General features: G+C 31.0%; 1 protein-coding gene across 1 annotated transcript in view; it reads right to left on the bottom strand.

Annotated features, from left to right (window-relative positions):
- LOC145326603 (adenylate cyclase type 1-like) overlaps positions 1–16,876 on the bottom strand; it is an 82,389-nt gene that overhangs the window by 63,750 nt on the left and 1,763 nt on the right. The window contains exons 2-8 of the mRNA XM_080169974.1: positions 11,296–11,352; positions 8,426–8,564; positions 6,478–6,571; positions 5,913–5,995; positions 4,975–5,052; positions 4,382–4,473; positions 616–675 (exon numbers count right to left, since the gene is read on the bottom strand). Of these exons, the coding sequence (XP_080026100.1) occupies positions 616–675; positions 4,382–4,473; positions 4,975–5,052; positions 5,913–5,995; positions 6,478–6,571; positions 8,426–8,564; positions 11,296–11,352 (603 nt within the window). The remainder of the gene's footprint in view (positions 1–615; positions 676–4,381; positions 4,474–4,974; positions 5,053–5,912; positions 5,996–6,477; positions 6,572–8,425; positions 8,565–11,295; positions 11,353–16,876) is intronic.

A 16,876-nucleotide genomic window follows, 5' to 3' on the forward strand; every position in this document is an offset into this window, starting at 1 on the left:
TTCGTTCCAGTTCTGTTGGCCATAAGGTGCTGAAATTTCTAAGACAGCTTGACATCTATGGCGCACTATTCTAAAATTGGGACTTTTATTAAAAATGTTCGAGAAATATGTATAGAGAAAAAAACGGATGCAGCTGTGAAAAATTAGAAAATTATTTATAGAACGGCTAGAGCGGTATTTGCTTTCAGTCAGCTGTCGACTTCTCTGTCTATTATTAGTTGCTGTCTTAAAGGACAAGCACAAACGAAAGGTATAGAGTAGCTGCGATACTAATTATAATTATTTAGTTCTAATTGCTAACCAGTGAATAATTGAAAGTTAATTATTTATACAACAGGATAATTATTAGTCTAAGATTATATTCAGTCGTGAAGCTACTATATAATCTATATTACACCTTTCCTTTTTTTACTTTGAGCTGCTAATTATTTTCCAGTGTGGCTTCGAAACCGATTAATTACCGGCGGATTAAAACCAGTTTTCAGCCATACTAAAAAATCATTGATTTCAAACACGAATATAAGAAAAAAAATTATGAGATTAATAACAGTTTTGTTAGCCTAGGCCTTTGGACCCTCAGGTCTATTCTCACTGATTGCGATAAATAACTATTACCTGTTTTTAATGGCTTCAGAAGTTTGTTTCCAAGACTCTCTCTGACTAATTTTTACCAATCTAAAATAAGACAAGATATATAAAAATATGTAGAATAAAATATGGATTTTATGAAAGGGGGAAAACTGTCATCAATTTAGCTTGCTTGCATGGAACTCGTGTATTATTCAGTTCGTTCATCAAGAAGGAGGTAAGGGAATGGGGTAAAGGGGGCAGAATGGGGAAATCGTTATTTTAGCCCGCTGCAAGTTTTACTTTATTACAGAACATGAAAATCTGGTGTAGGATCCAAGTAATAATATATTCATTGATATGTTATTTTATGATTTAGTATATTTCTAATCAGTCTTGTGCACAGGACTTTGCTAAAATTTTGACAATTTCTGACACCCCCTTATATCAAAGTTGATTGGGATGAGAGCTGTTGAGGGGTGTAACAAGAGGGGTGCTATTATATTGTAAGAGGGTTGTATACATTACACCTTCTAAGTTTCCACCACTTCTAATTTTATCAACATACCAGGGAGGGAGGTGACGTTGAGTTGTTTATTAGTCCCCAAAGTTTTATAATAACGTTTTCTTATTCGTTGGCTTACCAACTTTGGGTATTTATTTTAAATTTTGATTGGTTAATTCATTGAGTTTCAACGTTTCAACAGTTACAGAAATCTACAGAAGAGGTAATTTTGTAGACTTTTAAAGGAAGATCATCATATTTTCATCACCATTTCAGATTTTAATTTTAGAAAAAAAATTTAAAAAAAATAATAAAATAGAATGTTTAATTAATTTTTTTGTACATACTGTTATATAATCGTTTATTTGTAGCTGAAACAATATAAAACATCAATGAACAAGGATGTTAACAGTAAAACGTAGCAAATCTTTTTAAAAATTAGAAAATGCTAAACTTTTAAACAACAGAAATCCAGAGCTTTACTAGGATCTATCTATCTATCTTTGAAAGCAGCTAAAAAAATCACTTTTCATTCATGAAATTCCTGGCTTCATAAAATTTTTATAGACAAGCATATGAATAAGATTAGTAAAGAGTAGATTTACATTGATCTTGGGGTTCTTCGATAAAAATTTCAGATAACTATTTGTAAACAGCAGATAAATTCCTTTTGAAATACAATATCCCCAAGCCGTCCAGACAAAGTGATTTATAGAGTAGCTTTGAGTAGGGACAGAATAAGAAAAATAAAACTATGTTGCATAACCATAATAAAACTCTGTAATACACAGGAATCACAAGGGATAAGACAATGGACAATAAAATAATGTATATCTATATTATTGATAAAAAATATTGGTTGACAAGTTTAAACACTGGTATTTAAACCCAATCAATCAAAACTCAAAAAAACAAGGTTTTTTTAGCCAGCCAGTAAAGGTAATAAAACTTTGGGTACCAGTGTAATTTACAGTCCAATGTTCCCTGCCTCCCTGGTAATACAATAGAAAAAAAGTTGAAAGGGAGGAGGAGGGTTTATCTTTCAAACTTATATTCCTAAACTTTAATTAATTTTAAAATCCAGCTGAGGGACAAGGATATTCATAGTTCAAAGTAAAGTCTGTCTGGATTCATGTAATAATTAGGTATAAAATAAATAAGCGTTGTATCTCTTAAATTATTACCAGAAATTTTGAAAAACAGCTGCTGAACTTATGTTCAATTTAGGTAATGATTTTTGGCAGTTATGAAATGTTTGGTGTTTAGCCATTCATCAGATTCCAGAATTTAAAGTGTTTCAGAAAAAATATAAAATTATATAAATGTTGGATATACCTAACTTCTAGGCGAGGTTAGCGAGATCTTGGCAGCAGCCGCGCCTTTAGCGAGCAGGGAGCGGCTGTATTTAAGTGATGCTTAATGTGACTAAACTATAACTAGGTGATAGTGGCTTAAGTTGGCTTTGAGTGATTACGGCTTAGATTTACCTTTTTTTACTTATATGGTGCGCGGCTGCTAAAATTTATCTTATCATCTTATTTGGAATAATTTTCTGTTGCTTATTCAAAATCCAAGCATATGAAATATCAGGGCTTTTACTAAACAGTGTTTTATTAAAGTAAAACTACTGAATAACCAGTGGAAAAAAAAAGTTATATGAAAATACAATTTATACGCCAACTTTACCCCAACAAAATATTAAATTTTGAGGCATTTTCAATTGGAATTAATTGGTTAAATAGCAGCCCATGCTCAATAACGAACTCTCTAGATCTGTCATTTATTTTCACGGCTCCTTGGAAGGGATTTGATGAATGAAATTAGCATCTAAATTTTTAAAAAGTTTTTTGAGTTCAATTAAGTTAAAACTGTAGGAAGAGCTAAATGCTCTAAAATTATACATTTTCAAAAAAAATTGCATTAGATTATATACTAAAATATATTTTTGTATTTTGATATACAGCACATTAATATTCTTTTCCTTACCGAGATTGAAATTGCGTAATTTTCTTATATAACTTTTTAAAATGAGAACTGAGTTGAAAAAATGCCTTAAAAGTGATTATTTGAGCATAGAACCAACCCCTCTCTGCTATTTTGAATAGTTTTGAAAATAAAAGGGAAAGGTTGTTAGTTTTTTCTGTTTGTCTTTTACTTTATGTTAGGTTAGGTTATAATTACTGTACAGGGTGAGAAAATATGACAACAACTAAACTACAAAAGACTTTGTTCTAATGGAGGGGGTGGGGATATTGGATTTTGAATTATACTGGTACCTAAAGTATTACAAACACAATCTCTCATCATTTGGCCTTAATTTAAACTTAAGTGGTTGTCTAAGCTTTTCCACAAAAAGTTTAAATCAACAGAAAGGGGTAGTTTTGTTTGTCATAATTAAATCACACTTACATACATTAATGTCTTCTTTTTTTCCAACTTACAATCCTTAATTATATTGCAATTTTAATGAATTTGTCAATTTTACTGATGTTTTCCTAATAATCTAGAAATTTAAACATCAAAGAAATTAAAGTAAATTTTGATATTGCAGTATAATTATATAATTTTATGTTTACCAGCAACGAAAGTTGAATAGAATTAACATGTTTTTGATGGGGATTTTCTCAATAAAATGTTCAATTTCAAGGAAATAAAGTATATTTTATGTATATATATTGTGATGTGTAAATTATTTATTTATCACAACATATTTTAAAGTTTTCCACTGATAAAGGCTGATAGGGGCCAAAGATCCAAGTTAACAATATAGGGAATTTTTATTACTTTTATTTTATTTTGCGTGGAAAATTACACAATATATGAATTTAAGATTTAAAAATTGCGTCATGCCTGAGATATACTGCACAAAAAGTTGCAGCACCCATCCAAACTATAAGATTAAAGTGCTAAAAGTTGTGACATGCCTTATGATATGTTGCACCAAAAGTTGCAGCAGCCACTCAAATAATAAGATTAAAGTGTTGAAAGTAGCCCATTGCCTATATACGATATTTGCACCAAAAGTTGCAGCAACCAACCAAACAACAGGGTTCAATATTTAAAATCATGCCTACCTATGATATGTTGCACCAAAAGTTGCAGCAGCCACCCAAACATTTTGGTTAAATATGGTAAAAATTGCGTTTTGTCTACCTATGATATGTTGCACCAAAAGTTGCAGCAGCCACTCAAATAATAAGATTAAAGTGTTGAAAGTAGGGTCATGCCTACCTATGATATGTTGCACCAAAAGTTGCAGCAGCCACCCAAACATTTGGTTAAACATGTTAAAAATTGCGGCACGCCTACCTATGATATGTTGCACCAAAGGTTGCAGCAGCCACCCAAACAACAAGATTGAATATGATATGCTTTGGTTCTCGCAAATTCTTCTCATCACACTGTAATAGATCAATAAATATATACTAGACAGGTTTTTTCATTCCGTTCAGAACCAGTTTCTATCTAGAGGACACAGAGGTGATTTTGTGCCAAATGCAAGAATGACAAAATGAAAGTATATTAAAAAAGCAACTTTTAAATTTTTAAATGGTTCGAGTTTAAATAGAACGAACAATGTCTGTCAGTACATCCGCCTCTTCAGATCTCGCTAACCGTTGCACGAATTTGATTGTGCTTTTCAAGGAATATACCTAGTGGTCCTGTGGTGTTTAAGCTGATTGGGGTAATGGAAGGGGACTGACACCCCTTCCTAAACAATTACCCCTAACCCCCCAGAAAGAAGGTGAGGAGTGATTTTTTAAAGGGGGGAGGGCTTTATTCTAAAGAGAGGATTGGCACTTTATAAAAAAAAATTAAATACTTTTTGTGGACGTATAAACAGACGTTGGAACATCTCAACCTAATCCTAGAGCATTTGCGCTTATATCATAAAAGTTGACCTGTTGATAAATAATCTTGAATGTAATGAATGCTACAATCATTGGTAGTGATATGGTTTTGCTCAAAGGTAAACAACCCTGAACAAAAATATATTAGTTATTTGTCGCATCGTGTTATAGACAGCTTTCCGCGGATATTAAAAAATAAAATTGAACAAATTTTTTTTAGCCTCGAGGGGTAAGAGGCCAGGATTAGCAAAACTGGTATTAATTTTATGATTTTTATTTGATAATTCGTAAAAAATACAATCCTATACATGATTTTTCAGTTTGGCTAAGATCCTGTTCTAATCCAGCGGATATTAATCGCTTTCGAAGCCATACTGAACAAAATTTTAAGGCTTCTTTATGATAAATTAAGAATTTCTATTTAGATTTTAGCAACATTATTTTTTAAAATTTTTTTTGAGAGATCTCTTAAATTCTAAATGTTACATAAGGATGAAATGAAGAGAAAATAACTTAAAAACCCGTAACAAAATAACACTCATAAATATATATTAATTACAAATCTTAATATGGCTTCTATTTTGATCTGTTGAATATTTGCAACAAAAAATAATACATAAACGATGTTTCAAAATAGTTTAAATACAGAATTCTGGTTACGAGTTGCTATATTTTCAAACTTCTGAGGTGGATTCTTAAAAAACTTTTGCCCTACTAAAATCAGTGGGGAAAACTAAAATTTTAGAGGGGATAATTTTGATTCACTAAAATTTTAGTGGGGCAAACTGTTTTTAGTGGGGCAAAAGTTTTTTTAAAGAATTCACCTCTGATCTACAACTCACTTTGTCCGTTTGCCCATTGATGGTCTTTTGTGCTTCGCTAGTCATGAATGTGGTAATCCTTGTTTAAATACCTCTATAAACAATATTTTTTTTTATACAGACTGACGGACGGACGAGTAGTTTTGCTACTAATTATGTGTTACCTACCATAATTATAAAAAGTATAACAGCTACAGGATACGCGGAGGATGATTGTTGATCATTTAATTCAGGTATTGTCATCATAACACCTACAAAATTATGGATGCATTATGTTTACTATATCAATGTATATATCTATGTCTTTGGGCTTCTAGGCGAACTTGAGGTGGTAGGGGGTTAATTCGACGCCCCACTCAAAAAAATTTATTGTAGTTTTAAAAATAAAAAGTAAAAAAAATTGCGCAAGGGGTTATTTTTTTCTCGGGGTGATTTTTCTTGGAGGGGGGGTGGTACCCTCCCAAGAAAAATCGTTATAAACCTACCAAGGATCTATGATAAGCTACATTGTAAAGGAGAACAATATCGGTTCAGCGGTTAGCGAAATCCTTCAATGTAGACAGTCAGACAAACACACACAGATCCTTTAACTAATTAGAAGTATTAGATTTTTTAATTAGGATAGCTCTGCAGGGAGTGTTTACTGCAGTGATAAGGCTCAGAAGGGTAGAGCCCCCTCAGTGGTTAGAAATAATAGCCTTTTAGAATAAAAATAAATATAATAATAACATACCTAAGCCTACAACAGCTAGAATCGTAGCTGATAGGGATAGTTTTACTGCAAATGGTGATACCAGGGCTAGCAACAGTGATATGCATACTAGGATCTAAAGATATAGTAATAGTTATTTATCGCATCTTATTATAGACAGCTTTCCACGTATATCAAACTGAAAAATTGTCTGTAAAACGATGCTATACATGGTTTTTCTTTATGGCTGAGAACTGGTTCTAATTCAGCTGATTTTAAACGGTTTCGAAGACATACTGGAAAATTTAATATATTAATTTTGGTCTTCTAATCTGTTTCTCTTAATACAAAAAAGGGTATCTAAAAGATAAGTATTTAAAATAATAAGACGATTGAAAAAAATCAAGATCAACTACAATTGTAATAAAAAATAGAACTCCTTAAAAGTTTTAAAAAAACATATTTTTTAAATGAAATTTAAATTTCCTTTAAAAATATAGCTAAAAATAGAATAATTTGACTTTTAAAATCTTGAATGTTGAACATAAAATGAATGTTAACATCCATGAAAGCGAAACTCAACAGTCATTTATAGAGATGTTTTTCTTGTGACAATTGCCAAGTCATTCTAGAAATCACCATTCCAAAATTCAAATAGTATGTTAAAAAATAAAACAAAATAGCTATAACATAAATACATTTAAATTGAGAATACGAACTTTCTTGTAATAGTTATGAAGTTGCTACGCTTTCTATATTGTACCTCATTGTTACATTGTAGATTCTAACATGCACAAATCTACACACTACGGACGTACAGACCAACCCTGATATAGAAAAGCTTCGCTTGTAAAACGAGTGTTATACAAGGTTCAGGGAGGAAGGGGACGTTGGGCTTTTTATTACACTAACAACTTAACAACTTTGAGGACTTTTATCGAATTTTGATTGGTTGGTTTATTGAGTGTCCAAACGTTTTAATTACGAAGTAAATCTACAGAAGGGGAAAATTTATGTATCATCTTTGGGGTTGTACATTAATTTATCGGCCATTGTTTTATCCCTTTATATCCGTGGTAAAGGTGTGAGTAAATGTTATAATAAAGTTGTTGATGATTGATGTCTAGAGAGAAAATAAACTATTAAAATGCCAGGATACATATTACAATTATCCCATACAAAACTACCAGTAAAATATTATTAAAATGCCAGGATACATATTACAATTATCCCATACAAAACTACCAGTAAAATATTATTAAAATGCCAGGATACATATTACAATTATCCCATACAAAACTACCAGTAAAATATTATTAAAATGCCAGGATACATATTACAATTATCCCATACAAAACGACCAGTAAAATATTATTAAAATGCCAGGATAAATATTACAATTATCCCATACAAAACTACCAGTAAAAGGTTATTATCGCAGCTATTATATAGTAAAGCAAAGGAGGGTGTTTTTTAAAGCCCCCTTTAAATTTAAGGGGGTGGGGGTTAAAGTTTGCACGCTTAAGTAAAATGTGGGGTTTTAAGGTTTTGAGTAGGGTAGAGGTAAAACGAGGGGGGGGGGGGGGTTTGACGCATATTTTTTTTGTGCTATGGCTGATTTTAAAGTTCTGTACAATTGATTTATTGTTTTATTTTAAATCTAAACCTATATTAGGAATTTTATCAAAAACATAAAAATCCCCCATTTATTGATTTATCGCTTTTCCTTTAACCTTTTAGATGTTTTTAAAGTTTACGATCTTGTCTGAAGGAAAAAGAGAAATAAAGGGGTTAACATCATTTTCTTTTCATAAATTTCATCAGTTTATGTTTCAAAACAGAGAGAGAAAGAGAGAGAAAGAGGGGGAGGGGGGGAGGCGAAAATAAGTTTTATGGGGACAGTTTAACATCGGACGTACAAACAGATCTGTATCTACAATTAAACATAAATAAACAAAATAACCCCTAGCGGAGTAATTAAAGAACTTACATGAATGCCAAGGATTGTGTAGGTTACAACTGGCGGATTTTCTGTGTAGATGGCCAGAGCAGGTACTAGCAGTACACACAGACTGAGGTGTAAACAACAGCTGACAAACACAAGGTTCCATTTTCGTACCTCTGTATACCTTAAAATTGTGTTAAAAATGAGTTAAATGAGGTCCATAAAAAAAGGATGTTGTTATCCTTGTTTTTAATAGCGAAGCTACTCTATCATTTGCTTTGTCTGTTTGTAATTACGCTATGGGGGTAATGTGATTTTCTTGGCTGTTATTAAAGATAAAATACTTATTTTTGTACTTTGCTACTTATGAATGCAGTCAACCATGTTTCTTATATAACAGCATTTTGAATATTAAATACAAGTATCATGAAATATTAATTCCATTGCATAACCAATAAAAGTTGAGGGTTCAATTTTTCTAATGTACTATCTATACCCCCCCCCTCCCTAAAATTTAAAAACTCTTATGTGTCTTGCATAGGCTAGCCCCCTCCTCATTCTTTATATCTTGTTTAAATCATATATAAGAGGTGCTTATTTTAAGAGGGGGATGGGGGCAATTTTTCATGGACTATTTCATTTCAGACTTTTGACCTTTCTTTTCTCAAAAAATACGAAAACCTGCCCGAGACATATAGGAAGATTCCATGCGAAAAAAAAGGTCCAGGGGTTCTTTGTAAAACAGACCCATAATATACTTCTTTTACATAAGGAAAGGGGGAGGGGGTGTAAGGTACACTATTTTCATAATAAGTGATCTCGCACAAGTTTTTCAGGGACGGAGGGGACATTGGGCTGTTTATTACACTAGTCCTCAAAGTTTTATAATAACTTTTCTTATTCGTTGACTTGCCAACTTTAGGGAATTAATTTTGATTGTTTCATTAATTTTTGTGCCCAAACGTTTTAACCACTAATTGTAATCTACAGAAAGGCTAATATTTCTATTATCATTGGGAATGTTCATCAACTAATCGGTCATTGTCTTATCCCTTTATATCCCTGTAAGTTTGTAGTTATGAAATATGTTATTTTATTGATTTGTTTATTTATTTCGTGTCCTTCTTCTCAATAGGATTACATTACTTACATACTTTTCAGGGGTGCAGGGAATTAAAAATATAAAAAAAAATATTAGACCAAGGAGGGAGGACACATTACACAAGTCCCCAACGTTTTATAATAACGTTATCCCATTCGTTGGCTTAATAAACTTAAGGTAGGGACTTTCACTGGATTTTTTATTGGTTTGTTCATTTTAGGTTGATTGTCCAATTGTTTCAACCACTAATTGTAATCTACAGAAGAGGTAATTTTGTGCATCCTCTTAGGATGTATCGACCATTGTCTTATCCCTTTAGATCCCTCTCCTTAGCTTTATTTTCAATTTTATTATTTTGGGGTAGAGGCGTTCAGTGCTCAACAAGGTACTTTGTGTGTAAGCGCACTCTTTCTTTTTTCATCTGAGCTGGATCTTAATATCATTTAGTGCTGCCACTGCCACCGCCGCAGCCACAACCACTGCAAGTGCTGCCAATAAAACATGGATCAATAAAAGATATAATACAAAATATTTAAAGGGTTTGGCTAAAATTCGCATCAAATACTTACAGCCAAGAATTACCGACTTACCCCTCAACGCAATTTGTTAAAATATATATATTACGCTAAAGCTTTCTAAATTAAATGATCCTTGATTCCTGAAGATAATTTGATTTATCAGTGAATGCTGCTCTACTCTCTATAACCCTACTCAAAGTCAGGTTCAAGACAGACATACAGGGATAAGATAATCGGCGATAAAATAATTTTTTTTCCAATAATGATTAATGCTATTCAACCGTTGGTACCTGCTTTTTTTTTTGGGGGGGGGGACGGGTTGGAAAAATAATATTTTGTGTTTTACTAGCGGCTGCGCCCCATTGCATTTAAGGACTCAAAAGTGGTAAGTAAAAAAGAGAGAGAAAATAGCCAAAAAAACGATCCAATTTTAAAAATAAAATTAAATATAAAAAGCCTAAGAGATCTATGTATAGCTTCCACAAAATAGAAAACTTTATCAGTTCAGTGGTAATTGAAATCTTAAGCTACAGACATACTACTATATTACTACTTTATATAATTTTAGAGGCTATGCCCCGTCTTGGGGCTCTGTATTGGATACAGTAGATAAGGGCTGGAAAAAAGTTTATAACATTTCTAAGACCAAAAGCTGATAATAAAATAGCCAAAAACAACCCAGGGATCTATGTTACGCTTTCCTAAAATTGAAAACTTTATCGGTTCAGTGGTAATTAAAATCTTAAGCTTCAGACATAAAACCCTTACTACTTTGTTTAAAAGGATGATTATTTTTTCTACCCAAATTCCCCAAAAATTCTATCCTACAAATAAAAGTTTGGTTAGAAGTACCTATTTATCTTGTAAGTTTGATCTCTGGGTCAGGTAAATCAAATCATATTATCACACAGGGATAAAACATTGGCCGATAAATTCATATAAATACATAGCTACCCCATAGGGATTCAAACATATGAACAGACATCTTAATGAAACAACCAATCGAAATTAAATTAACGTCCCCAAAGTTGTTAAACCAACAAATAATAAAATGCTAACATAAAACTTTTGGGACAGTGCAATAAATAGCCCAAAGTCCCCTCCCTCCTTGATTATCACATGTATTTTCAAATTTCATTTCTACAATTTTTATATTTTGGTCGTCTTCTTGTTAAAGAAAAAGTAGTAGGAAAATAAAATTAGCAACAGGAAACAAGAACCCAATTAATGAAAACACTCCTATTTGTGAACAAGCGCCTGACAAAGTAGCAGAAATGAAAATCTGTTAACTATACCTGGCGTAAAATTCTTCTATGAGGGTTATCTTAGACTCAGTGACTGCAGTTTCATACCTAAAATATATGTATAACATTAGTTTCAATTTTAATGATAAAACTAATTATTTAGGTTGCATACTCGTCATTTCGCCCAATCCAATCCTACAATAATACTGTATTTCCGGTCTAATAAAACTGGTATTAATTTTAAGATTTTCATTTTATTATTCATTGAAAATTGTCTATAATACGATGCTAAACATGATTTTTCAGAATAGCAAAAAACTAGAAATAATCCACCGGATATTCATCGGTTTCAAAGCCATACTGGAAATACTAATTAATATTATGTTTATCAAATGTTTTGATAATGTTAAGCTGTCATAAATCAAATAAAAACTGAAAGCGATATCTTATACATATGTACAATGTGTATCCAAAAAAAAATGCGTTTTCCAGTTTTGGGAATCAACCAGAAGGAGCACGAAAAAAACAATTATAGGTCCATATTCTCTGTAAAAATGTACATAAAATTTATTTAAGGTGTTTTTCGATATCTCTAAAAATGCGGCTGTACTGATAGGTACATGCAGGGTAAAAATGCCTGATCTTAAATCTGTGATAACAATTACATTAAATTAACTTATTTATTTTGCACCATATAGGTTGAAAAGTACAATATTAAAGTAATAAAAGGTTAAATCAGTGTCCCCATTTGAGGTTTTTTATATATTTATTTTTGCTACATGCAAGGAGCTTTTTAGATTATTCAAATTTTGTTTTTCCTATTTCTCTATGACAAAGTAATTTTTATTAAAAAATCTCTTTTAATACTGTGTGCATTGATAAATAAAACAAGTCACTTTTTATTTTCTTTCAATACCTAAAAAAAGGAAGTTATCTTTAATTTAAAATGTTGCTAAAAATGCGTTTTCTTAGATTAACTTAGTTTTATGAGTTGATCTGCCATGACCTGTCAATCAAAATTAAGAGCTCAGATTATAGAGGGGGGTATGAGGTACGGATATGATAATTTGTTAATACTAAGAATAAAGATTCAAGCAATCAGAAAATTCATTTTTGTTTTCAAAAAAGACATTTTAAATTAAATTTTAAGAATATTTTGTTGTCCATGCTAAAATGTTGGTAAAAATACGAAGTTAATTGAACGGTATAGCCATAAATTCTTCAAGAATAAAGCAACACACATACATTTTGAAATCTTTAAGCTCTAAAAAACGCTATTGTTTTAAGAGATATTAAAAAAACACCTTTTATAAAATTGATCCTTATTTTTATAGAGAATAAGAATATATAATTATTTTTTTCATACTCCTACTGGTTGTTTCCCAAAACCGGAAAACGCAGTTTTTTTAGACACCCTGTATATATAAAATACATGGATATTGTGACAGGGGAATTTTAGTTGCCAATCAAGTTTGCTAATATAGTCCTCAATTATTGGTAAATACGTTCTTCCATTGTCAAGGGAGGGTATAGGGTAAGTATAGGGAAGAGGGTATTGTTGTATTAGCCAGTTGGGAGAAACATTTTAGTCGGGTATGCGAGAATCTCACACAATATCCCAATTCTATATCCATTTATTTTATGTTTTTGCATTTCAAAAGAATAACATATGTTTTGATCTAGGGGAAATTTTATAATATAATGATAATATTTTTAGCTTTGCAAAAATATAGTTTTCTAGGCAATAAAGATATTAGAAATAAGGGTTGTTTCAGTCCAGATCCAAAAAAACCACAAACGGTCATAACATTGCAGGAATAGAGGAAAGGAGTCAAAATATATTTTGGGAGGGGGGATAAGAGTCAATCCATCACAAAAAGTAAAAGCAATATTGTTTAGAAACTTTTTTAGAAACTCCCACAAAGTAATTTTTGTCATGTAATTTATGAATTTCATGTAATTTTTTATCTTCTACACATTAAACATTTGATCATTGATATTATCTTATTTTATATACATTGATAATATACTCTGTAGTTTATAATTTAACACCAATACAAACACACACAGATTATAGAGCAGATTTGCACTTATAACTAAATCTGATATTTGACGGGAACATCAAGATTTTGATGTAAATATTTGTTGTAAGTTTGTTTTTATACATCAAACTAATAGGATAGGACAGGCGTCTAATTCAGGGATGTAGGGGTTGGACAATTGAGAATTAAATTTCTCTTTACTCAGAGATCTTAAGGGATAAGATGATGAATTAATCAATTCTTAATTATGATAATCTAAATTAAATCGCTGGTAGATTAATTTTTTTTCTGGGAAAGTTTTAAAAAGGCTGTTTTCTTATGTCCTCTTTCAATAATCTAAAATTGAAATTATTTTTAAATCAAAGCATTTTTATTTTTAAGGTATTAAGTCCGTACATATTCTAATATGATAAAATAATCCTATTATATATTGATTCTTAGGACAATAAGGTGAAATTTTAGAGCATCTCTATAATTAAACTTGAAAATTTAAGTATGTCTTTGAACAGTAAACCATATTTAAAAATTTATATACAGTTTTGTTTAGAATTATACATTTAATTCTTCTTACAAAGTTCTGACACATTACAAGTGTTTAGATTCGTTTGTCATGATTTTAAAGATTTGCTTTTATAGTTGTCATCATTCGAAAGGTTTTAGGAGGTTAAATTATCCCTTCTTTCCTTCTCTCTGCATCAAATCTCATGTAAATCTCGATTACGTCCCTAGCGCGATTATTAAAAGAACGATGTCTGTCCCTCTGTCTGACCGTCCGTCTGAAGCTTAAGATCTCAGTAACCACTGAACCGATCGGATTCTACTCTTTAGGGTATATACCTATTGGTCCTGCGGTGGTTTTAAGCTATTTTCTTGGGGGGTGGGACACCCCCAACCCCCCAAAAAACAAAAAAATCCCCCCCCCCATTTTTTTTCTTTTTTACAAATTTTACGAATTTTATGAATTGTACGAATTTTACAAATTTTACAAATTTTACGAATTTTACGAATTTTACGAAATTTTCGAATTTTGCGAATTTAATCGCAAAATGTTTTCCTGCTGGGTAGGTGCGAAAATTTGTGATCCGTTCTGCTGGGTAAGTAATAGAAGATGTAATTATACCTCTTGGGGCAAAGCCTCTAGAGGCTAGGGGCGAAGCCACTAGTTAAAGATATAATAACAATAATTGTACTATCCGTGGAAAGCTGCGTCTGTAAAAAAAGGTATAATATAATGTTACTATTTTTACTCTTAAATCCATATTTAATGTTTCACAAACCGTGTAATATAAAATAAGATCACGAATTATAGATTAAAAATACAAAAAAAAAATTGAATTCAATCTAGAGGTATGAAATATGGCAGGCTCTGCGTTTTAAGAAAGCTTTTTAAGGCCTTGTAAATAAGTAAATCCTGGGGTAAAAGTAAAATACAAAATAATTGCTTAAATACAAGATGCTTTGTATGGACGTACTTACATTTTGAGAAATGCTTCTTGAGATGCTTTGCTTATTATATTGTGGTTTAACTGCCTAGTAATCACCATACCAAAAAAAGATTTAAGATAATAGATAAATTTGGTGCTGGAAAGATAAAAAAAATCAACAACTCTTAAATGGACATACTGAACTTCAGGTAAAGATTATAGAGTTGCTACTCAGTCTAAATTGTATTTCATTTTTACAGGAATCATTCATAAAAAAAAAGAAGTTAGATATAAGTAGGTAAAGAAAAGAAAAGAGATAACTATGGTAATGGAATGTTCTTGACGATAAAACTTTGTAAAATAACAAGGACAATAATGTCCAACATAGCTCTCTGTCAAATAGAAAATTAAAATGCTTATTAGACTTTTTAACTAACAAGCCGCTTAACCCTAGCCTCTAGGTGAGGGTGGGGGAGGTCAGAAATATAGTCAACAGACAACAACCAACTTAAGACATTTATAAATCTTCCCTGAAAAGTAAAACCCATTCGCACCAACAATATCCGATATCATTAGTTTTTGAAAAAAAAACTTACTACTTTACATTTTAGTGCTTAAATGCTCTCATAGTGATGGATCATTCAAACATTGTATTTAGTAAATGACAAGACTATTAGGGAAGCTTTACGATAAAAAAATAAGAATCTCTTTAAGGATTAGTGCTGGTATAATATAGCAATCCTATAATTATTGATTACTAAAAAGTTTGTAAGTTCTTTTCTCTACAACAAAAAGTTGTAGACGTGTTCTTTCATTTTTTGAGTCTCGATAAATCCCCTTTTTCATAATCATATTTTTGCGAGGGGTTAAGTGGTTTACTAGTAGATTATAGGGTAATTACCGCTAAAAGTTTCTAAGTGTTGATTCTGCGTGTCATACCTTTTCATAGCTTGTCATCTACACAATATTTAATTATTTATTTATCAATAATAATAATAAATTCATTTCAGTTCTTCATAAACATATTTATTAAAAGCGAAGCTTTACTATAATTAGATCGGACCGTCCGTCTAAAAGAAACGGTTAGATCTTTTCGTTGATTTAGAAATGTCAAAATTACTTATCGATTTTAAAGTTTGTAAAATTATTCTCATAACAGTATGAATTAGAAAGCGTAGCAACTCTATAATCGTTACCAGAAAGATCATTTGTCCATTTAAAACATGATATTTTTTTACTTTTTTGACAATAACTTTTTGTATGATATAATTATCCTATTCATCTGATTATTGAAATAGAATCCTAGGATACAAAGTACAATATTATAAGCGAGGCATCTATATATTCAAATCCTTAAAATGAAAGTATATCCTTTTACTTTATCCTGTATTTAATTTTCTGCTTCTTAAGTTTTAACACTTTACCAGAGTTATTGTTCCTTTGTCCTTTCTTCTAAATTAAGAGCTTCCTTTTTATGGATGTTGTTATCATTGTTTATTTATTATCAGGGATAAGGTAATTGACGATTATTAAATGGAGAGTCATATTGGTCTCGCGGTTAGAGAGATATTTTTAATTGTATTATCAATATTTTCAAAACCGAAATTAATTCGAAAATAATCATATACTAAATACTAAAATATTTATTACATGAGATCAAATTGACAATATGTTTACAATTAAATTTTATTAATCATTACTATTGTTGTATATTGTAAATCATGATGATTATTGTCGGGTTCATAAAAGGTATGATCCATGTGATCTAGATTCCAAGAAGGCATGTAAGCTATCCACTGTTACAAGGAAAGCTTGCCTGTAAAGCTGGTTCCGGAATAGAGTAATTAATATTAATAGTAAAATGGTGATGTTGTTGTCAGGAGTGGTGGCTTGGTGGTGGCCCAAGCAGGACAAGGTGGGTTGGTTCAGGTATAGAAATATCAAACTATAGTAGTCACGTATGATGTTAATATTAATATTTGTTGGTAAAAAATTTAGTATGGTGTTCTCTATCTTTAACAAAAGTACAAAAATTTATATCGAATTTAACAGGTAATCCTTTACTTTTTTCAAGTTTAGAATTCTATTACAGTTAGGGAGTTGAATCCATTTTTATAGAAGCAGAAATATAATCTATGATTATGGTTTAGACCCTCTAAAACTGTA

Source organism: Acartia tonsa, chromosome 8 (assembly GCF_053477335.1).
Source record: "Acartia tonsa isolate MP-2025a chromosome 8, ASM5347733v1, whole genome shotgun sequence".
NCBI lineage: Eukaryota > Metazoa > Arthropoda > Copepoda > Calanoida > Acartiidae > Acartia > Acartia tonsa.